We start from the raw sequence: 22,534 nt of genomic DNA, 5'->3' as shown, positions 1-22,534 counted from the left end.
CCATGCTACAAGATACCCAGAAGCCATACCTATGTGAACTGTTACGGCTCAGGCTGTGGCTAAGGCTCTACTTGATATTTTTACCAGAGTAGGGTTTCCTAAGGGAGTGATATCCAACAGGGGATCCAATTTTATGTCCCACTACATACAAGCCATGTGGAAAAACTGTGGTGTCACTTACAAGTTCTCTACAGCCTACCATCCACAGACAAAGGGACTGGTAGAGAGGTTTAATCGTACTATGACGAGCTTGATAGGTGCTTTAGAAGAACCCCTTAGGAAAAAGTGGGACCTTCTACTGCCATGCCTTCTCTTTGCATATAGAGAAGTCCCTCAGGAGGGAGTTGGTTACAGTCACTTTGAGCTTCTCTATGGCCACCAGTCAGAGGTCCATTGCCCTGATCAAGGAGGAGTTGGAGAGTGCTCCTTCCCCCAAGCCAGTCAGAGTGGCTGACTATGTGATGGGTCTCCGGAGGAGAATGTCACACATGATGGCAGAAGCAAGTGATAACCTAAAAGCAGGTCAGGCTCTGGTCAAACATTGGTATGACCAGAAGGTCAGCATGGTTGAGTTTACTCAAGACCAGCTTGTATTAGTCATGGTGCCAACAAGGCAGAGGGCCTTGCAGGACACATGGATAGGACCCTTCAAGGTTGTGGGCAAACTTGAGTAGTGAACTATTTGGTGGATTTAAGCAAACCTAAAGAGGCTCCCAGAGTCTTTCACACCAACCGTTTAAAGGCTTATGTCTTGAGATCAGAAGTGGGAGCTTTGCTTCTAGCTTCAGCTCAAGAGGAAGAGGAGAGTGATCCTCTGCCTGACCTCCTCAGGAGCCAACCTTTAGATGGAAAAAAAGGAGTTAATTGCTCTTCTCAGCTGACTTTTGAACAATAGGAGGAGTGCAAAGTTCTGTTGAATCGGTTTGCCTCCCTGTTTTCACTATCACCAGGCTTGACCCCTTGGGGCCCGCACGATATTCTCACTGGTGACTGTTTACCTATGAAAAGCAGAGGTTACAGAATGTCAAAACGTGTGAGATCCCACATCAAAGGAGAGGTCAACAAGATGCTTGATCTCGGGGTTATAGAGCCATCTACAAGTCCATAGTCTAGTGCAGTTGTTCTAGTAACAAAGGCAGGATCCAAGGAGTTGAGATTCTGTGTGGGCTATAGAGCTCTAAATGCAGTCACTAAGACTGATGCCCATCCTTTGCCAAGGACAGATGAACTGGTGGATAGACTTGGTTCAGCCAAGTACCTCAGTACATTTGATCTAACCTCAGGCTATGCCAAGGAGAAAACGTGAATTTTCGACCCCAGCAGGCCTCTACCAGTTTAAGGTTATGCATTTGGACTAAAGAATGCACTTGCAACATTTCAAAGGATGGTTAATCAAGTTCTGAATGGGATGGAGGACTTCTGCATGGCATACTTGGATGACATTGCAGTGTTCAGCCCTACATGGAAAGAACATTTTGATCACCTGGGATATGTTTTGCAGGCTCTTGAGCAGGCCCATCTGACCATAAAGGCAAGCAAATGTCAAATTGGTCGGAGTAAAGTGGTCTACCTTGGTCATGAGGTAGGAGGAGGTGAGATAAGCAAATAACAAGGGGTGTCCTGGGAGACTCTCTGCCAGACATGAGTCCTGGTTACAAGAGCCTTACCCAGAGTCTTTAGATCACTATCTTTCACAGAGGAGAAATATCCGAAACATATCAGTCTTTGTCCTGCCCTGGGGCAGTCCAGCACCGAAATGCTAGGCAATTCGCTTCTGAACAAGAGTACCAACAGCAACCCCAGACACGGGTTTCGGTCTGGTTGAACCTCATCAGTAGGGTCTAGCTGTGCCTCTCTAAGATTAGTGAGCAAGGGGTCCACGTCTGGATTCTCCTAGTAACTGAGAGTGAGACCCAAAAATACTTGAAATATGCAAATAACAAGGGGTGTCCTGGGAGACTCTCTGCCACACATGAGTCCTGGTTACAAGAGCCTTACCCAGAGTCTTTAGTTCACTATCTTTCACAGAGGAGATACCTGTCTTACCTACCTACAGAAAGTGCTGCACTGCCTGGACGTCAGGCGTGCCCTGAAATTTTACTTGGACAGGACCAAGGGCTTCCGCAAATCGGACGCCCTCTTCGTCGGCTCGAGACCAGGCTATCAAGCCTCCAAGGCCTCCATATCCCGCTGGATGGTCTCGGCCATCAAATAAGCATACGAGGGCCAGCACAAGCCGCTGCCAGCCAACATGCATGCCCACGCAGTCAGGGCCAAAGCAACGGCCATCGCATTACAGCGCCATGTCCCTTGGCAAGTCATAAGCTGGGCGGCCACTTGAGCCACTCCCTCGGCTTTCTGCAAACATTACTGTTTGGATGCTGGATCTAGATCTGACGCGGCTTTCGGACAGGCGGTTCTTAGGAACCTATTTGCTTAAGGAGGGTCTCCTCTCCACCCTGGGACTACATTCAGTTGTAATCCCCCATGCAGTATGGAGGAAAGGGGACAGGATGTAAGAGTAATTATAAATTACTCACTGTAGTGACTAACTTACTCTTAGTCCATAGTCCCCTTTCCTCCATACGTCCCACCAAACTCCCCCCTAATAATACTGGTGTCATTAGGCAATGTTAATTCTATTGTAGACTCGTCAATGGGGACTGAGGTGTGGCGCCAGAGGGCGGAGTCAGGGCAGCGCATTCTCCCCTGGCCGCACCCCCGCAAGCCTCTAAATTTAAAGGGGAAGAAGATTTTTTCTGGTGAACAAGATTCCGTCTCCCATCCCTTGGAAGGGACGCCCTTGCAGTATGGAGGACAGGGTAGTATGAACTTAGAGTACATTAGTCACTGGGGTGAGTAACTTGCAATTTTTACCACACGTTTCAGTGTTGGGAGTCCTCTCGTCTTGCTTTTCGTATAATATTATTTCTTTTGCCGACTTTTCCATCATTGAACACTGATTGACTACCTGCAGTATAGTCATCAAACTTGCGAAATGTGGACTGCGGAACGTCTACATTGAGGATCGGCACCTCAAGTGCCTATATTGCCTGCATCCGGACTCCGATGAGGATGGTTGGGAGATTTGCTGCAGATTTCCTACGAAGAAGGCCATTGCCACAGGCTGGCGCTTGGCTCAAGTTGGGGAAGGCCTCTGACTCGACTTTCGGACACAGTCATGCCTCATCCCGGACCGACCGGCACCCTTGAGTGTGCGACCTCTGAGAAGAGGTGGAGGTCTTATTAGAATGCCCCTTTTCATGGTATCCAAAAGAAGGCAAAGCACCATGCTACTGATCATGCTACGGTCAATGTGGCTGCGGGACCCAGTTCGGGGACGACCCGTTCCCGTCTCCATCACCGTCCACAGTGATCCTGCCGGTGGGGGCAGGGTTTACCTTCTGCATGGAAGTCCTTTATCCACCTCGAAATATAGATGTTCGTCCAAGGACAAGCCCACAAAGACGTCTTCAGGTCAGTCGAATACCTTGACGGCCTCATCGTCCACCAAGTCCACGATTACGTCATCAACAGCTTTGTCGGCCAGGGCTTCCACCTTGTCGACGATCAGAACCCCATCGACGACCATGGCCCAGTCGACGACATCTGTATCCACTTCCTCAGCGATTCGTCAATGGCTCAGTTAGCAAGCATTGTTACTCCATTGATGGGGTACACGATTACTACTATGGTTTTGACGGTGAAGACAACTGCGACTCCAGGGATGGCCCTGCCTCCGTGGCCTGCTGAGGCAGTGGATGTCCCATCCACAAACACAGAGGAGGTTCTGGTCAGGGCACAAGCGCGCATCATCTACACGTTCCCTGAGAATTTGGGCAGGACCCGGGAGCTGCTGCCTCCTTCAGAGTTTCTCCCCAGGTTGGCAAGGATGTTTCCAAACATCTATACAAGTTCTAATGATGACTACTTACTAGAGGACTATCCCTCAGAACAAGAGGGAGGCCTCCGCCCCAGTCTGTTGAAGCCGGATCTGCGTTTGTACTCTCCAAGGCGTGCTAGCCCAGGTCCATGGCCAGCTGCTGCTTTTGCACCTCAGCCAGTGCCTAGGGACGTGTCATTGGACATTCTTACTACCCACCACACATTGGTGTCGGAAATACAGCAGAGGCTGCCGGCTGCCCAGATATAGGGCCTAGTTCCTAGCCTGCCTAAATCAACGGCTGGAAGTCCTCCCAGGCCTAGTCCGCCAAAGCCAAAGCAACAGCATAGCCCGCCAAGGCCTAGATGCCAACTGATACCTCCGCAGCCGGCACCGCCCCTTTGGCCTTTGTCCCTGGTGGTGAAGGAGCCACCAAAAACTGGCACAGGTACTGATAGGGACACAACAGTGACACAAACGATGAGTATGATGACTGTCCTAGCTGATGGGGAGCCGATGCTCGTCGATGACCCAGCCAGAGCCTCGCCACCGGATGAGGTTGGCTCCTTCCAGGCCATGATCTTGAGGGTATCGGCTCTCTTCAATTTGGTGCCGGAGGAGAAGAAGTAAGGGGTTATTTTCTGTCTCGGGGAATCCTCGCAGAAGACGTCATGTCGGTCCATTTTCTGGACAACATCTGGGAGGAAGACGTGCATTCTCTTGGACACTGGCAGAGGAGATCATCGTCCTTTCATTCCTCAAGAGGGAAGCATGGCAGGTCCTCCAAGAGGTACTCTGCTCCTTATCGCAAGCCCTCCCGCTCTTCCAACTAAGAAGCCTACAGGGGCCACTCACAGACCTTTGACAGTGGAGGACAGCGTCATTGTCACCCACAAGCCAGGACGCAGACACCCAAGCAGGCCTGAACCGGGCGGCTAGCAAACTTTATCAAGCAGTGGAAGACCATCACCACAGACAAATAGGTACTGGATGTTCTTCATCAAGAGCACACCCTGGAATTCCAGCACAGGTATCCTCGCATTCCTCCTGTGGCACGTCAAGAACTGCACATGGCCCAACTGCTGCAGGAGGTTCAAGCCATCTTAAAGAAAGGGGCAATAGAGCCGCTCCCTCCGAGACTCCAGGGCTCCGGAGTGTACTTCAGATTCTTTCTGCTATGAAAGAAGTTAGGAGGTTGGCTGTCAATCCTAGACTTAAGACGCCTCAACAAGTACTTCAAGTCCCAGAAGTTCAGGATGGTCACATTGCAACGTGCGCTATACCTGCTGCAGAAAGACGATTATTTGTACGTCCCATCCCCTTTCCTCCATACTTATGGGACATCTCTCCGTCCTGTGGGACGGGACAGGAGCACTTTTGTAAAAAGCATCCAAAGAATTTGCAAAAATGTGTCCTTCCTCTCTTTCTTGCGTGGGGCCCGGCACGCGGCCGTAACCCCGCCCACCTTGGCTGCGCCCCGCGCATCGCCCATCGGTCCTTTTCTCTGCTCGTTCGGGACTGGACGCACTTGCATCCGCAGAAGATTTTCTTCTCTTTTTTCCTCTCTGGCTCTCGCTAGCGATCGTGTACTAGTGTGTCTATGTCGTTCAAACTAGACTTTCCTGATTATTCATCGTGTTACCGAAGCTTCGCGAGGGGGGATCCCCATCCTCTTTATTTAGAGTGTTTGGGATCGGATCACCTTTGGGACTCCTGTTTTTACTGTGACTCCCTTTCGGTCTGGGCTCTTCAACATCGGTTGTAGCGGTGGGAGGAGGTGTTCCGACGAACTCCCCCTTCGCATTTTCAAGAGTTTATCGACGAAAAGAAGAAGCGCCCAGTAAATTCTTTACATTTCAGAGCACCATGGCCGGGTGACACCTTTCCGGGTTCTTCCAGAGCCGGGAGGGGCGTTGATCGCTCTGTCACCGGGGAGTGCCCTGAGGTGCCCGTGGGGCCTAATAATTCTACCAGAGTTTTCTCTGAGGGTCTCCGTAAGGGGCCTCTACATACCGGAAAACGCTCCAAAGGCCTCTCCTGTGGGGGCTGCTTGTAGACACAGTTCTACTGAGTCGTGGGGTACCGGAGTTCACTCGGAGGCCTCTCTATCGGCTTCCCTCAAAAATAAGACTGGGGTGTGCCCCGAGGCCTTGGTTGGGCTTGGTGTTACCGAACAGATGTTCGAGGCCCGCGCTAGTAAGGCTGTTACCGGACCTGGGTCCGAGGTCCCTCGTACAGAGGCTAAAGTTACCAACATTTCTGAGAGGCCTGGCAAGGCCTTATCGGTGAAGGTTGTTTCTCACCTTTCCCGCTCTTGCGGCGACACCAGATCTGTTGAGGGGCAAAGAAGGTACATTCTTCTTTTACCGGCAGTGCCGAGGTCCTTCCTGGGAAGGCTGATTTGGCGGTTGGTATGTCGCAGAAACATTCCAGGCCTCATAGTACCGGCTCTGCCAAGGTTCCTTTTGTTAAGGGTAAACTTAAGACCCCTGATCCATCAACGGGGACCCCTGCCTCACTTCCTCACGTGCCACAGTTCCCCTCAGGTGATGACAAAATGGCAGCCGTTCCGCCACGACCGCAGCTGCCATTTTGGGTGCTACTCCTACAACTACGCAATCGGCCTCAGGTGTAGGACTTGGCTCTGGTGGTGAACACAGAGTTCCTTGTGCGCATCCTTTTCGGCCAGTCTGACTGGAATGCTCGGATGTCCCTTCCGCACAATGTTTCGTTGCCTATGGGGTCGACGCCTTTGATTTTTGTGGATACTTCAGGAGATGGGCCGGTGTGGCAACCTTCGCCGTTACGTCCCTGGAATTATCCTCCTCATTAGAGGCCTCCTCTGGTTCCGAAACAGTCCTCGGAGGAAGCCTTTTTCGGCAAATTTCAGGCGCTTATGCGTACCAACCCCCTGAGGGAGTATTTCAAAGGGCTTTTCAGAGAAATATGTCCACCTGTGCCTCCAGCTCCACCCATTCCTCCGGTGGTTCCGCCGGCGCCCCCTTTACCTAGGGTGCCTTCTCCTACTCTTCCGCCTTTGCCTCCATTGTCCCCCGTGGACAAGGCAGCGCCTGACACGGTTCAGCAGGATCCTGACCTGTCGGATAACGCGCAGGGCAATCAGGACAACAAGGACCTGCCACGCTCTATTAGAGCCTTTCATGACCGGGTACTGGACATGATGTGCTTCTTGGATGTTCCGGTGCCCGAGGCACCCGGTCCGCAGGAGGGCATGCTTTCTGGGGCGTTCACCCTGTCTCCTTTGGAGCGTACCGGCCTGTTCTTGCAGAAGTGCGTTCTGGCCGAGGTCCGCAGGGTCTGGGAAAAGCCACACTCTGGACTTTTCGTCAATAAGAAAATTGACGCCTGATACAGGCTGCATTCTTCGGAAGAGGTGGCCCTGTCGTCTTGTCCGCCCCCCTCCTCCACAGTGGTGGCTGCGGCCACTTTGCAGTCCAGGCCTGCAGCATCCTCTTCTACGACGGCTACTCAGGTTCTGGGAAAGGAGGATAAACTCCTCAACTCCCTTGGGAGGAAGATTTTCACCAACCCGGCCTTGCAGCTCCGGCAGGCCAATGACGAACTGGTGTTAGCAAGGGCTAATATGCAGATGTGGAAAGGTCTGTCGGAGTTTGAGGAGTTCATCCCGGTCGAGAAGCTGGAAGACTTTAAAGCGGGATTATCCGACGTCAGGGTCTTGGCCCAGGATCTCCTGGAGGCTGCGGCTCATCACATAGATACCTCGGCTCGGGGCCTTATGCTGGAGGTTGATACCTCACGACAGGCGTGGCTGCATACCACCAAATTCTCAAAGGAAGTACAGGACAAGGTGTTGGACCTTCCGTTTGATGGTAAGGAGCTCTTTCATTCTACAACAGATGTAGAGCTGACCAAGACGAAGGATAGCACTCAGACAGCTAAGTCCTTGTCAGTCCTTGTTAAAACCCTTTTAAAACCCAGCGGCCGTTGTCGCAAAGTCGACCCTCCTCTGGCTTTAGGGGCTTCCTAGACCGGAAATCTTGCAGAGTGGATACCCCTTTGGGGAATAACCGCCGGAGGCATCAACGGACTCGGTTTTTCTCCCGCTCCTCAGCCTCCTGCTCCTCGGGTTCAGGTGGCAACACCACCGAAAAACCTACAAAATGAGGGTTCTCCGCACTCGCACAAGACCCCGGTGGGAGGACGCATTGCGTCTCATTGGGAGGCGTGGCAGACCATCACCGAAGACAGATGGGTCTTGTCAGTCGCTCTGGCGGGCTTCCGCTTACCCCTACCCCACCCTTCAACCCTCCTTTTCAACTGTCGAGTTCGCCCTCCCTCAAAGCCGAGGTTCAGAATCTTCTGGACCTCAGAGCTGTAGAACCCGTACCCCTTGGGGAGCAAGGGGAGGGCTTCTACTCCCGGCTGTTTACGTTGCCCAAACCCAGCCAGGCTGGCTTGCGCACCATCCTAGACCTTTCCCAGTTCAATCTTTTCCTACCCCAAGAGAAATTCAAGATGATCATGCCCAACCAGATACAGTCCTCCTTGCAGATGGGCGATTGGCTCAGCGTGGTGGATCTTCAGGATGCGTACATGCATATTCTGATTTGGAATCCACACAGGAGATATCTCCGTTTCTCTGTGGGAGAGGAGCACTTCCAGTTTCGAGTGCTTCCTTTTGGCCTCAGCTCTGCGCTGTGTGTCTTCAGGAAGATGATGTCAGTGATTGCGGCCTATCTTCATCTGCAGGGTATCCATGTGTATCCGTATTTGGACGACTAGCTATTACGCAGTCCTTGCCCGTTGAAAGCAGCGTGCAATCTTTAGCCTCTCCTTCAGCTCCTGTTCCATCTTGGGCTGTCTGTGAACTGGCAGAAATCTTCCATGACGGTCTCGCAGGACTTGATTTTCCTGGGCTTTCGCTGGAACACGATCGACTGCAGAGTGTACCTGACCGGGGACAGAATGGCGGATCTGTTAGCCACGTGTCAGATGTTTGCACAATCGGAGAGCATGTCGGCCTGAGGTTCCAGAGGCTTCTGGGCCTCATGGCCTTGTGCGTGTTGGCTCTTCCTCTTGCTCGTCTCAAGATGAGGCGGACTCAGATGGCTCTTCAGAGTTCTTGGCGGCAGGCTGTGGATATGATTCTGGCTTCCATGAGAGTGGACCTGGAGTGGTGGTCATCTCTCAGCAACCTGTCGGTTGGTGCGGGGTTCCAGGACCCAGCCCCTACGGTAACGATCACGACGGACTCCTCCCTTCTGGGGTGGGGTGCGACGTTGGATCTTCTTCAGGTCTCGGATCTCTGGTCGTCTCAGGACAAGCTCCTCCACATAAATCATTTAGAGCTTCTGGCAATCTTCCTAGCGCTCAAGGCGTTCAGACCAATCATAGCCAACAAGGTGGTCCGCATACGCACGGACAATGTGGTGTCGATGTATTACATCAGCAAGCAAGGGGGAACCAAGTCTCCCCATCTCATGGACCTGTCCATCCAGATTTGGGAGTGGGCTGTACTTCATGGTGTTTGGCTTCTTGCAGTGCACATCCCGGGCCAGCTGAATGTCACAGCGGATGCCCTCAGCCGGCGGACAGTGGCCAGCTACGAGTGGGAGTTGAAGGCAGAGGCCCTCTCATGGATTTTCTCGCGTTGGGGCACACCGTGAGTGGACGTCTTCACTACGGCGGTAAACAAAAAGCTTCCTCAGTATTCCTCCAGAGGGAGGCTGGGAGCCTCCTCTCTGGGGGATGCTCTCGAGATTCAATGGCACAACATAAGAGCTTATGCCTTCCCGCCTCTGCCTCTCGTTCATCGAGCAATATGGAAGCTGAAGAACTTGGTGAACTGTTCCCTTCTACTCATAGCCCCGTGGTGGCCGGCCAGGTTTTGGTTCTCAGAACTTCAACACCTGTCGGTGTATCTGTCGATCAGGTTACCAGTGACCCCCGATCTTCTTCATCAAGGGGAACAGCAGCTGTGGCACCCCTCCCCACAATCGCTCAGCTTGGCGGCATGGTGCCCGAGTTCAAGTCTTTAGAACATCTTAACTTGTCTGCGGATAACATGCGTATTATCCAGGAAGCCAGGAAACCCTTGACTAGGTCCCAGTACAGAAGCAAATGGCTCAGGTTCTGTCATTGGTGTTTGAGCAAGCAGTTGGACCCTATAGCGGCTACAATTGACACAGTGCTGTCCTTTGTATGCTTCTTAGCAGAGTCAGGTGTCCATGATCTGTCATGCAGAACTTATCTTTCAGCGGTTTCCGCTTACCTCTCTACGGACCAATGCTCTTACTCTCTGTGTAATCCAGTGGTTAAGAGGCATTTTGCAGGCTTGACACGCCTCTATCCTCCAATTCGTAGTCCGCACCCGTCGTGGGATCTAAATGTAGTCCTGACGGCGTTGTCTCATAAGCCTTTCGAGCCAATGGCCACGGTGGACCTCAAGTACCTGTCCTGGAAAGGGTCCTTTTTTGTTGCCATTACGTCAGCAGGGCGGGTGAGTGAGCTCCATGCCTTGTCGGTGGAGCATCCTTTTTTGGTCTTTCACAAGGATAAGGTAGTCCTATGGACGAATCCTGCTTTCCTGCCGAAGGTGGTATCTGAATTCCATCTGAATCAGTCGATCTCCCTGCCGGTCTTTTTTCCAAACCCTACTTCAGAGGCAGAAAGGGTTCTGCATTGTCTCGATGTCAGAAGGGCTCTTAAATTCTATCTGGACAGAACATCCGAGCTTAGGAGTTCTTCTCAACTGTTTGTGATTTTTGGTAACCCTCAGGGTAAGCAGGCATCTAAGGCGACTATTTCTTGGTGGATCACCGCCTGCATTACGGAGTCTTTCACCGTCCAGGGCTGAAGCCTCCTAAGGATATTCATGTACACCTGGTGCGGGGCAAGGCAGCCGCGGCATGTACACCTGGTGCGGGGCAAGGCAGCCGCGGTTGCTTTTCAGAAATATGTCCCCTGGGATCCATCTCTAGAGCAGCTACTTGGGCCTCCCCATCTGCTTTTTGTAAGCATTATTGTCTTGACATGAGCTCACAAGCTGATGCTCCGTTTGGTCAGGCTGTGTCGAAGAACCTGTTTCAGTAAGGGGTATTTCCATCCACCCGTAGTTCCTGTAAGGAGTGCTTGGGAATCTCCCATAAGTATGGAGGAAAGGGAACGGGACGTAGGAGTATAACCAGGTTACTCACCGTAGTGACCACCTTACTCCTAGTCCATAGTCCCCTTTCCTCCATACGCCCGCCCGCCTTCCCCTCTAATAAGGTTCCTCTGTTTTTGCTAATAGGTCTTAGACCTGGCGATAGAAAAGGACTGATGGGCGATGCGCTGGGCGGAGCCAAGGTGGGTAGGGTTACGGCCGTGTGCCAGGCCCCGCGCAAGAAAGAGAGGATGGACACATATTTGCAAAATTTTTTGGATGCTTTTTACAAAGTCCTCCCGTCCCGTCCCACAGGACGGAGAGATGTCCCATATGTATGGAGGAAAGGGGACTTTGTACTAGGAGTAAGGTGGTCACTACGGTGAGTAACCTGGTTATTCCTGGCAACCCTGGACCTGGAAGACGCCTACTTTCACATCCCCATTCACCCAAAGCATCGGAAGTTCCTACGGTTTGCAGTCCAGTGGCAGCACTACGAGTTCAGGTCATTTCCCTTTGGCTCGAAATCGTCTCCAATGGTGTTCACGAAGTGCTTGGCCCCAGTGGCAGCGCATCTGCTTCTCAAAGGCGTCCACGTCTACCCTTAACTGGATGACTGGCTCATGCGCTCTCGCAAGCAGGAGAACCAGCACACAGACAGATTCCCCATCAATTATTCGAAGTCCTGCCTAGGCCCATTGCAGAATTCTCTGTTCTTGGGACCCATCTGAATACGATCGCATGCATGGCTACCCCCTCGGGGAAAGAGGGTGGCGGCCATCCTGGGGAAGGAAAAGCACCTGTCGGTGCAATTTGCAACAGTACCAGCCGCAGAGTCGCTTTTGTACATGATGTCCTCCTGCACCACCTCGTTCCCTTCTGCAGGCTACAGATGAGACCTCTTCAAGAGTTTCTGGATGCACGGTGGCTGCAGGTCATGGGCACTTGGACGGACAAAATTGCCCTTACCCATGAGTTTCGGGAAGCTCTACGGTGGTGGGGGGTGTACCTACGAGTCACACACGGAGCTCCTTTTCAGATCCCACAATAACAGGTCACGGTCACCACTGAGGATTCCCTAGAAGGGTCCGCGGCTCACACTGGAAATAGGCACACCAGAGGCTTCTCGCTGCCGGAGGAGAAAGATCTCCACATCAATGTCCTGGAGCTCCGGGCAGTCCTCTGGGTCCTTCCAAACTCAGCTCCGGGGGAAGGTGGTTCAGATTTTCACGGTCAACAACACCACCATGTTCTACATCCGGAAGCGGGGTGGAGCGCGCTCCCCTGCGCTCTCCATGGAAGCCCAGTTCTGGTGGCACTGGGCCGTTCTTTAGGACATGTTTCCCGTTCCCTTTCACCTGGTGGGTACAAAGAACACCATTGCGGACTTGCTCAGCAGGGAGCTGTGGTTCTGCCACGAGTGAGAACTTCATCCGGCTCAAGTATCCTGGCTCCCAGATCGACCTCTGCAGGACGGCGTCCAACTCCAAGTGCCAGAGGAGCCTGGGGAGCTCCCCCAGCCGAGGAGCCTGGGGATGCCTTCTCATTCCTGTGGGATGGGCTCTTCCTGTACGCCTTCCTTCTAATTCTGCTCCTGCTACGTGTGATGAACACACTCGGGCATTGTTGCTGCAGAGTGTTCCTCGTTGCTCCAGTGTGGCCTCGGCAGATCTGGTACCTGTACCTGCTCCATCTGTCAGTGGCCCCGTCCATCTGGCTGCCTCCACTTCCTGATCTTCTCTCCAGAGAAAACGAGTTGATTCTGCATCACGACTCAGCGTCTGAGCCTCGCGGCCTGGCTCCTGCAGCAGTAGAGTTTGAAGATTATTCACTGCTGCTTGAATGCAAAACGATCCTGTCAAAGGAGAGAGCGTCCTATATGCTGTCGTGTTACGGACACAAGTGGAAACGATTCAAAGCGTGGTTCAGGACTCAGAAGATTACGCCTCTGCGGATCACTGCTCCACAGCTCCTTCCCTTTCTGCTTTCACTGGCCCAGGCTGCCCTGGCTCACGTCTCTATCAAGGTGCATCTGGCTCGCATTTCTTTTTACTCCAGGGCACCTTGTAAACCCTCCCTGTGGTCACACAGGCTAGTCAAGGAGTTCCTCAAAGTTCCCTTCTCCACCAGTGAAGGCTCCTGCTCCATCTTGTGAGCTCATCGTGATTTTGACTAAACTCATGGGGTCCCCCTTTGAACCGATGCATCAAGCCCCTTTGGAGTTTCTCTCGTGGAAGACGGCTTTCCTAGTGGCCATCACCTGAGCCAGGTGGGTCGGGGAGATCCAGGCCCTCTCCTGCAAGCAGTCATACTTGTCCTTCCATGCTACGACGACGGTGGTGCAGCGAGCCCACCCCACCTTTATGCCGAGGTTTCCTTCAGAATGCCACCTCAACGAGCCTTTAGTTCTGCCAGACTTCTTCCTGAACCCTTCTACAGTGGTCGAAAGTACGTTGCATTCGCTGGACGTTGCTTTTGCACACACAGAGGATTTTCAGAAGACATCTCAACTCCTTGTGAATTTTGGATCTGTGAATCACAGGAAGGCCCCGTCTAATGCTTCCAAATCCAGGTGGCTCTCTGGCTGCATCATGCACTGTCATCGTCTGGCTAACAGACCTCTTCCAGGCCGACCAAGAGCCCATTCCACCAGAGCCAATACAGTGACAACTGCGTTTGTCTCTTGTTTTCTCCTGATCGACATCTGCAGTCAGGGGCGTTGCTAGGGGGGGCTAAGGGGGTTATAGCCCCTGATCTTTTGGTTGTAGCCCCGGATAGAATCTCAGGAGCTACAGCCAAAAGACTAGCTAGCCCCCAACCCCAACCGTTCCGACATCAGCTTAGCCCTGGGTCTTTTCCAGACCTAGCAACTCCCCTGTCTGCAGTGCTGCTACATGGAGGTTGCCCCACACCTTCACAAGATTCTACTTCGTCGACAGGGAATCCATGGAGGAGTCCTGGGTTAGCCAAGCGTTGCTGTGCAACCTGTTTGCATGAGGTGAGTCGTTCCAGGGGTAAGTGTATTGCTTCTGTTGAGCCTTGCCACCTTCCATAGTTGTACTGCTGTGTAATTGTATTCATGAGCATGTGAATCGATGCCAGACCCATGCTGGAGAACAGGAGTTACAGGTAAATAACATGTTCCTTAGTTTACTTCCTCCTCCCGCTGGAGTGTGCAGTCTTGTTGATCAGTCTCATTAAAAAAGTGCCTCCTTCACATGGTCTGTCCTTCCCACTGCTTTTAGCTCCTCGAACAAAAAGCTACCACATAAATGAGGCTGTGAGGAAAACACTATTGAATGCACTGAGCCACCAAATCCCTTATTATGGTTGAGTACTTATCCGGGAGCCCGACTTAGTAATGGTAAGTACATGTTTTATTTAAATGTGTACCAAGGGACATAATGCACCATGGGAAGGATAGGCAAGACAGAAGTAAGTGTAGATGTGCATTTTACACAGAGTCGTTTTTTGAGTCTTCTATGTGTGTCCGCCTGATATGCCTCGTCCCGAGTCACCTATCGGCTTGATGACTCATATTTTTACACAGAGTCGTTTTTTTGAGTCTTCTATGTATGTCCGCCTGATATGCTCGTCCCGAGTCACCTATCGGCTTGATGACTCATATTTATTTTGCCTACAGAATCTTAATAATAATGAAAAGCTCCTCAACAGCGCAAATTAAACTATTTGTAGATTATAAACAATGGTCTATTGTGCTTTTCTTCTGCATGTAATAATGGACGCACTTTGCTAAGAACATATCTTGAATGGAATGATGCTGCGAGGTTCAAGCGAGCGAAAATGTTGACAGCGCTTTGGTCACCCTTTAACTTTTAAATCGGAATAATGCTGGGTTTGACTAACTCAGTAATATGGTATTTACAATGAAGTAACTGCAGTTAGTATTTGGGGTTCTTGAATTGTAAGTGCAAATTCCGTTAGCATCCCTACAAATCACATCTCAAGTCTGGGTATATATATGTATATAGATTTAAAGTAGGTTTAATAGCTGGAATTTTCCTTTTGAAATTCTCCTGTGTGACAACCTTTTTGAGTAACAATATTAGAAAAATTAGATTGTGTGTGGAAAGTGGAGAACATTTTTTGTTGGTTAAAAGGTAGTGCACTTGCTTTTAGTGTGTTTAGTGGCATTTACCGGAGCTAGATGTTTGAACACGTGTTTAGCACTTGCTAGGAGTGATATTACGCTTGTTGGGAGTGTTATATTTGGTCAAACCCCACTTCCGCTAAAAGCTCAAACTATTGGCTTTGCCAATGCTTGTCTTATTTGTTGTTGTTTTTTGTATCAATTTGCTTTTGTGCCATATGTACATTTGCAAATAACAGGTCAGTGGCAAATTTATCTGGTCTGGCTTTATTTGTATACTTGTGGAAACCAATCTTCGCAATTGGCATCAATCGGTTTAAAAAATCCAAGTAGTAGTTAAGTACAGTTTGGCAGACCCCTTGCATGGAGAAGGTGGTGCTTGCCAGCATGCTACTGCCACAAATGTGATTGAACTGGAAAAGGAAAACCAAAAAGAATTGTGTTTTGGGAGCAAGGGATCTACAAGGAACCATTGGAGGAAACAGTGGGGAGCAGATCACGAGTCTCAGGTAGGGTGAGGAGTCAAAGGTGTGTGGGCCTATGTATTAGGGAGTTGCCATTCCTCTTTGCCCACAGCCTAGTCCGTCTACTATTTTCAAATAATTGTGTTTCTTTTAATATTAAAATGAGTTGGCACCCTCCATTTCCCCCTTCAGCCACATGGCCTCTGCTCCTCATAATTTTAATGGTAGCTTTATTTGGTCTGACTTTTTTTGTAACGTTTGTGTTTTCAAACTTTTTTTTATCTTTGTTTTATTTTGAATTGAATACCATAGACCATCAATTAGTGGCTGCCAACGGAAAATGCTTATGCTATTTTGGAACGTGTACCTATTTTAGAATGTGTGCAAATGTAGTCTTTTTTTTAACCATTGTCTAATATATATTGGCACATGTTAAATTTGAAGTGTTCATGTTTTTACATTATCTGTATGTTGTACTGTATACAACAACAAAATGCACACATGCGTGGTTCAATAATAAATTACAGTCACTATCTGGAATTAAGAGTTATCTTTGGAAGAAATATGAGATTGTTCTTATCCATTCGTTAACGCTCACATCGTTTTTTCCAATTATTTGCTAATTGTTCAATTTACATCATTTTAGGGTGTGGGGCATTAATAGAGGCGAGATGCTGAACACATTAATCCATCACTGTGAAGCGGTTTTGCACTTACGTTTTAATAATGGGATGATGGTGACCTGCTCCAAAGATCGCTCCATTGCAGTTTGGGACATGACCTCTCCTACGGAAATTACGCTCCGAAGAGTGCTGGTCGGGCACAGAGCTGCAGTCAATGTAGTAGACTTTGATGATAAATACATTGTATCAGCTTCAGGTGATAGAACAATAAAGGTAAGACATGAACAGATCTAAAAGAATTCAACGTTCTTTCCAAGGAATATACTGGGAGCCAACGCACAGAGCATTTTCCTACCTACATGTGACAAGGGCACAGGAGAATAGAAGCTGGCAAGTAAGAAATCAACTGGTTGCTCCTGCTTAGTGCACATGCCTCCAACTCCCTGAAGACCGCCAGCCCTGAAAATGGTTTCCAGACTAGAGGGGCAAACTTCAATGAGATGTAACACTGTCAGTGCATCAAAGGGCGGTAGGAGGCAGAGTGTAGGAAGAAGGGTGTAGGAGGCAGAGAGGAGGGTGCCCGATGGTGAGAGGCAGAGAGGGCAAAGAAATAACATTACTTTGTAGAGATTTGGACTTTGTCATTGGTGTTGGGAAGAGGAGGGAGGACTAGAGGACTAGAGGTGGTGGCGCCTGCATTCAGGATATGCCTGAATCTACCATTTTAGGGTCAGGCACATCCGGCTTGGATGAATAATCCACAGGAAGGAGGAAGGAAGCAGCCAGCCAAAGCTGTATGCTTACTCGAATCCGAAAACCTCATACTCAGCATCCCAAGTGCCAGTGACTGCCTCTCTCTGGCACATGCCTGTCACTAGAATATCTAAAAGGGGGCAGTGATGCCACACACTACACTTGCAGCCATCTCTGTGAATCAGGCAACCAGTGTGTAGATCGTGTACTTCACAACGTGCGCTTTGAATGCCTCATCCTGTGAACAGCAGGTTTTGCCAGTAACACTGTACATCATGTTAAATAGTCACTAGTTTTAGAAAATGGTGTTCTAATAATTGTCATTTTTCATGCAGTGTTTTAATGCAAATGTATTTTTTTGTTGTCTCATCTTAATTTCTAATATTAGGTGTGGAACACTAGCACGTGTGAATTTGTAAGGACCTTAAGTGGCCATAAAAGAGGTATCGCGTGCCTGCAGTATAGAGATAGACTAGTAGTGAGTGGCTCTTCAGATAACACAATCCGGTAAGAAGCGATGCTTTTTAAATGGACAACCTCTGTGCTTCTTCTCTATTCCTACACTTTTTAATATGGTTAACATTAAGCAACCATTTAAATGTGTTTTTCAATGAGAGTTAAGACATTAGAACATGAAATTTTATATACTCATTTCAATTGTGCGTTTATTCCAAATTGCACCAAGTACTGTTAACATATATCTGTGTGTTTTTATCTGTGTATGTTTTACTTCTATTGTTGTAAGCAAACTTAAACTCCATTGGCAAAGATATATGTTGAGAAGTAGAATCTAATGTTGCACTTTGTTGCATGGCATTTGCGTTCTCTGTACGCTGCTTAGAGGAATATCTACCATGACGAAGTGCCTACTTTGAGAAATAAAGATGACAATAAAAAGGAACGTATCTTTTGTCTGGTGGAAGCATAAGCAGAGCCAGTTACGCTTGGTAAACCTGGAGAACAGAGAACACTGAACTCTGACCAAACAGCTCAAGAGAGAAATGGCAATAGAATCCAAAACCGTTGGATTCCAAGATGGCTGTGCGCTAGTGAGCACTGCATCCAGTGTGCTCCAGACCCACGAGGTCGCACAACAATGAAAAACTGGTAAATAAGCCCTCCCAGGTGCCAGAAGCTGCAGTAATCAGCACCGGAGTGCGGAGGGAGTTCGGAGAACGCACCGAATGTGCCTGCAGACGTAACAAAGAGCGTGAAGCGAAAGAGGGAGCGGACAAGCTTCACAGACTCCTGTGCCCCCATTGAAAGGCCCGGGAGGGAAAGCACCAGCGCCTAACCTCTCAGCGCACCACCTTACGAAGAGCGCAGCACCGGTCCCACCATCAACACACAGGCAGAAGGTGCTGCGGGAGGGTGCGCAATGAGACCTGATGCCCCTCCCCCCCACGTAGGATCCTGCCAAGCTGAACACCGGACAAGAAGAATTACCAGAGGGAGCTGCAAGGCCCTCTGGATAACAGGTGCCGCCTGCGATCTGGCGGGCGGGGCAGGACATCGGCCTGTTCCGGGAGACTTCAGACCCGAACAAACTCGCAATTCATAATCTCCCCCAGCACCCGACACCACATCCTCAGCATCGTGGAGCGGAGAGACCCCTGGGGGGGGGCACCCAATCCTCGGCAGAAGTTCAGCCCAAAGCAAAGAGTAAGAAGGGCGCAGAGCAGCCTCCGAACCTTGCAGAGACCCGGGGAAGGCAAACATCAGCAACAGCCTGACTGGAAAACCACAAGGAGATGAGGGATCCACTGGAACAGCTCACCGGAGTTGAGCAGGAGCACCCAAGGACGAGACGGACACAAGTCACAGCACTCTAACCCAAAGTGGATGGGCACCCACGCTGCCTCTCCTGGGGGGAAAGGATCTCCGATACGTGCAGTGACCACCAACGGACTTCGGGAGGCCCTTCCCACACTGGCAGGCATCCGACCCCACTAGCGCAGGAACACTCCAGATTACCTCGGGCTATCGGCGGTGCTTAGCAACAGTAGAAAGGAGACTGGACTGTCCGGGACCCGACAGATCCAGCACAGAACCCTTAAGACCACAAGGCTAAAGTAAGTGGGGTCCTACCTACGTGAGGTCATATCTTGACAAGCAAGGAAGGAGCGCCCTCCCCCCATTTTTCTCAAACAAGCGAAGGGGACACGCTGGGGACTGAACCACTCTACCCCAGGGGCACTAGCAGCGTGAGCACAGAGAGGGTAAGGGTCCAGGGTCACACAAAGGCCTGCACTGGTGGCTAAACCAGGGGAACGCAGGGTGTGCAATGGCTACTACGAATCCTCGAGTAGCAGAGGCCCACGCAGAACAAGAGGAGTAAACCCCTGCCAAAGACCCATCTCAAACCACCAAAGCCCTACAACAGAAGGGGACCTTGGACAGAGCAGAGTCCACGACCCGACAAGGACTCCCCATGGAAGGGTCACTGCGAAGGGCGTAGGGGTTCCTGAGAGGGGCACCGAGATCGGGGACAACAATCAAGCGCACAAAAGAGCGGTCGCAGACCCAAAAGGTAGCTGACAGCACTGCCAATTTGCAGCTCATTCAACTAACCTAAGCGAAGAGAACCCACACACCGAACAGGGGGAAGCACATAGCCCATTCCTGGACACTGACAGAGAGGCGATCCAGAGCGGAGAGGAGTAAGGTAGGGCATACACATGCGGTTGGTGGTGGCCTGGGAGACCACAAGGGGCTGAACTTGAACTATTGCAACCAATAAAAGGAACAACCTCCAAGGGGAGAACCGGACGGTACAGAGGGGAACACCCCACACACCTCTGGACACACAGCATTAAACCATGCACTTAACCGGACGGCCTCGGCACGGACCCTATGCAGATCAGGCAATCCTCACATTATAGGTGCACCACCTCACGGCACAATGTCGAAAAATAGTAATAAAGACTCCCTGTGGGCCCATAAGAATCCTATGAAGATACTGGAAGGAGCACTTACAAAGATATGGGCCAAGGAGACAGACCAAGCCGGGGGGCCCCCTACGACAGACTGGTTCACTGACACAAGGACGGATCCCTTGCAAGACGAGCGGGATATACCCTATACCCTATAACGCAGTCCTCACTCAAACACCTCCTCAGCGAGAAAGTGGACAAGATCACCGCAGCTTGCCAGAAACAGATGGACACTCTCAGAGAGGACCTGGCCGAGGGCTTGCAAGAGATAAAGAGGGACTTCAATAAAGTCGAGGAGAGGGCGGATACTAATGAGAGAGCAATCCAGGAGCTGACAGAAGATGCCAGGGAAGCAGACGCTCTGCTGGAAACCCTGGCAGTGGACACCTACAACCTTGAACTGCAGGTGGAGGGCCTGGATAACAGGTCTGGGAGCTCTAGAGTCAAATGCCTACCGGAGGAGACACAGTACCAGGACCTACTCCAAGTTCTCAAGACTCTTTGGAGATCTCTTAGCCCCCGAAACAGGACTGGAGATCCAATTTGACAGAGTCATAGGGTGGGCCCGCGATGGTAGGGACCAGGGGCTAGACCAAGAGATGTACTGGCAGCCTTGCAAAACTACGCCGTTAAAGAACAAATCCTGGCCGAGCCCAGGAAAGCAGACCAGATTACCTATAATGGAGCAGAAATATTCCTTTACCAAGATCTGGTGCAGGCAACCCTCATCAAAAGGAGAAAGATGGGCCCCGTACTAGTATTCCTGAGAGCCCGAGAAATTCGCTACAGGTGGGCCCATTCATTCGGCCTGATCTTCGACTGGCAAGGGAAACAACAAAAGATCACGACCTGAGAGCAAGGAGCGTCCCTGCTGGGCATCAAAGAGGAGGTTCAACAACCAGCTACCTCCACCGCTACCTGACACAACACCCCTAAGTCGTGGGAGTGGTCCACGGTTAAGTCCAAAAGGCCCAGGAAGGGGGAAACCCAACTATTCCTCAGGAACCCCCCGACATGGAAGGATCGGGACCTGACTGAAACACCTGCCGTTGCTCCGAACTGTAACCACAGCACAAAGAAGCACTATCGCTTGGACAGCTTGTCTGGGGAGGGCGCAAGCCAAGTTAAGTGCATGTGCCAGTATGCTATTCAGTAGCAAAGGGGTACACCTGGAGGGCAGTGGGGGGAAAGGGCTATCTGGGAATGAGATTGGGTGAACTCGCGTGGGGCAAACCTGGGAGCAACGTAGGGTTCAACTCTCGAGACCACAATTCGAGGGGGGCTATGGCCAGTTGAATCTGTCCAGACAGGGGGGAGGCAGGTGGGGAGGTGGACGGGGGATGGTGGGAGGTAGGAGATCCAGGGGCAGCCGAATTAGCAGCGGAGGGGGTACACCAAGAAAGGGGGAGGAATCGATGGATAGGCTTCAAAGTTACACTGAGAATTGGGCAAATGGGACAATTTCACGAAAGAAAGAATGGTTAGTACCAACAAACTGAAGATCATATCCCTAAATGTCAACGGGCTAAACTCACTAGTCAAAAGGACAAAGATGGAGAGGTACATTAGAAGGGAACAACCAGACGTAGTAACATTACAAGAAACACATATCCAGACCCTGCACAGACAGAGAATAAAGCTCTGGGGATACACAAGAATTCTTCAAGCCACACAGCCCAACAAGAAAGGGGGGGGTCCTTCTGGCACTGAAAAACAGACTGGACCTGAACATGACGTGGTCGGAACCTGATGACCAGGGGAGATACCTAGCGGTATCATTGAAGGGAGGGGAGAGAACTACACCATAGCGACATTTTACACACCAAATGCCGGACAAGACGCTTTCATCCAAAAAGTGCTGACCTCCCTAGAAAAGTTTGTAAAATCACCCATTATACTAACTGGGGACTTTAATATGGCGTGGGACCCTAACAAGGACAGGATTAATAATCCCCCAAGGATACAGGGACGACCTTCAGAAGACCTCAGGGGGAAAGTACACGCGCTGGCGCTGGTAGATGCGTAGAGGGGATAAGGAAGGTTACACCTGCTACTCGCACGCACACCGGTCACAGTCGAATAGACTACACCTTGGTCTCAAGATTGCTGCTGGGAAGAGCGACAGGCATCGGTCTTGGTGCTATCGCAATCTCAGACCATGGCCCAATAATCCTTACCCTAAAAAGGAAGCGGTCACCACCCAGACTGTGGAGATGGCGCTACCCGACCCCCCTCTTTAAAGAAGAAATGCTAGTCTGTGAAGTTACTGAAGAAGCTAAGGCCTTCTTCGAGACCAAAAAGGTCAGGAACACGGCCCTGCTGGTCAGGTGGGATGTGTTCAAAGCAATGATTAGAGGGAGAAGCAAAGCGATCAAAGCCAGAATAGAGAGCGAATCGAGACTGGAGGAGGCCCGGTAAGAAGATAAACTAAAAGAGATAATGGGCAGGATGGGAACAACGCAGACCGCAGCGATTAAGAGGGAATATAGGGCCACATGGGGCAAGCTAGACCTAATACAAACAAGGGCGGCGGAGCGCAATTTACTACACCGTAGACAAAAATATTATATCAAAGCAAACAAGTCAGATCACTTGCTGGCCAGGATGCTGATGAGAGAAGAAAAAGACAAAACAATCTTAA

General features: G+C 50.6%; 1 protein-coding gene across 2 annotated transcripts in view; it reads left to right on the top strand.

The window, feature by feature from the left end:
- BTRC (beta-transducin repeat containing E3 ubiquitin protein ligase) overlaps window positions 1-22,534 on the top strand; it is a 2,926,431-nt gene that overhangs the window by 2,463,357 nt on the left and 440,540 nt on the right. For both annotated transcript variants that reach the window (XM_069611642.1, XM_069611641.1), the window contains 2 exons: window positions 16,231-16,480; window positions 17,349-17,467. In XM_069611642.1, coding sequence (XP_069467743.1) covers window positions 16,231-16,480; window positions 17,349-17,467 — 369 coding nt within the window. The remainder of the gene's footprint in view (window positions 1-16,230; window positions 16,481-17,348; window positions 17,468-22,534) is intronic.

Source organism: Ambystoma mexicanum, chromosome 8, assembly GCF_040938575.1.
Source record: "Ambystoma mexicanum isolate Mex_15411 chromosome 8, UKY_AmexF1_1, whole genome shotgun sequence".
NCBI lineage: Eukaryota > Metazoa > Chordata > Amphibia > Caudata > Ambystomatidae > Ambystoma > Ambystoma mexicanum.
This window is presented reverse-complemented; position numbering and strand designations above follow the sequence as displayed.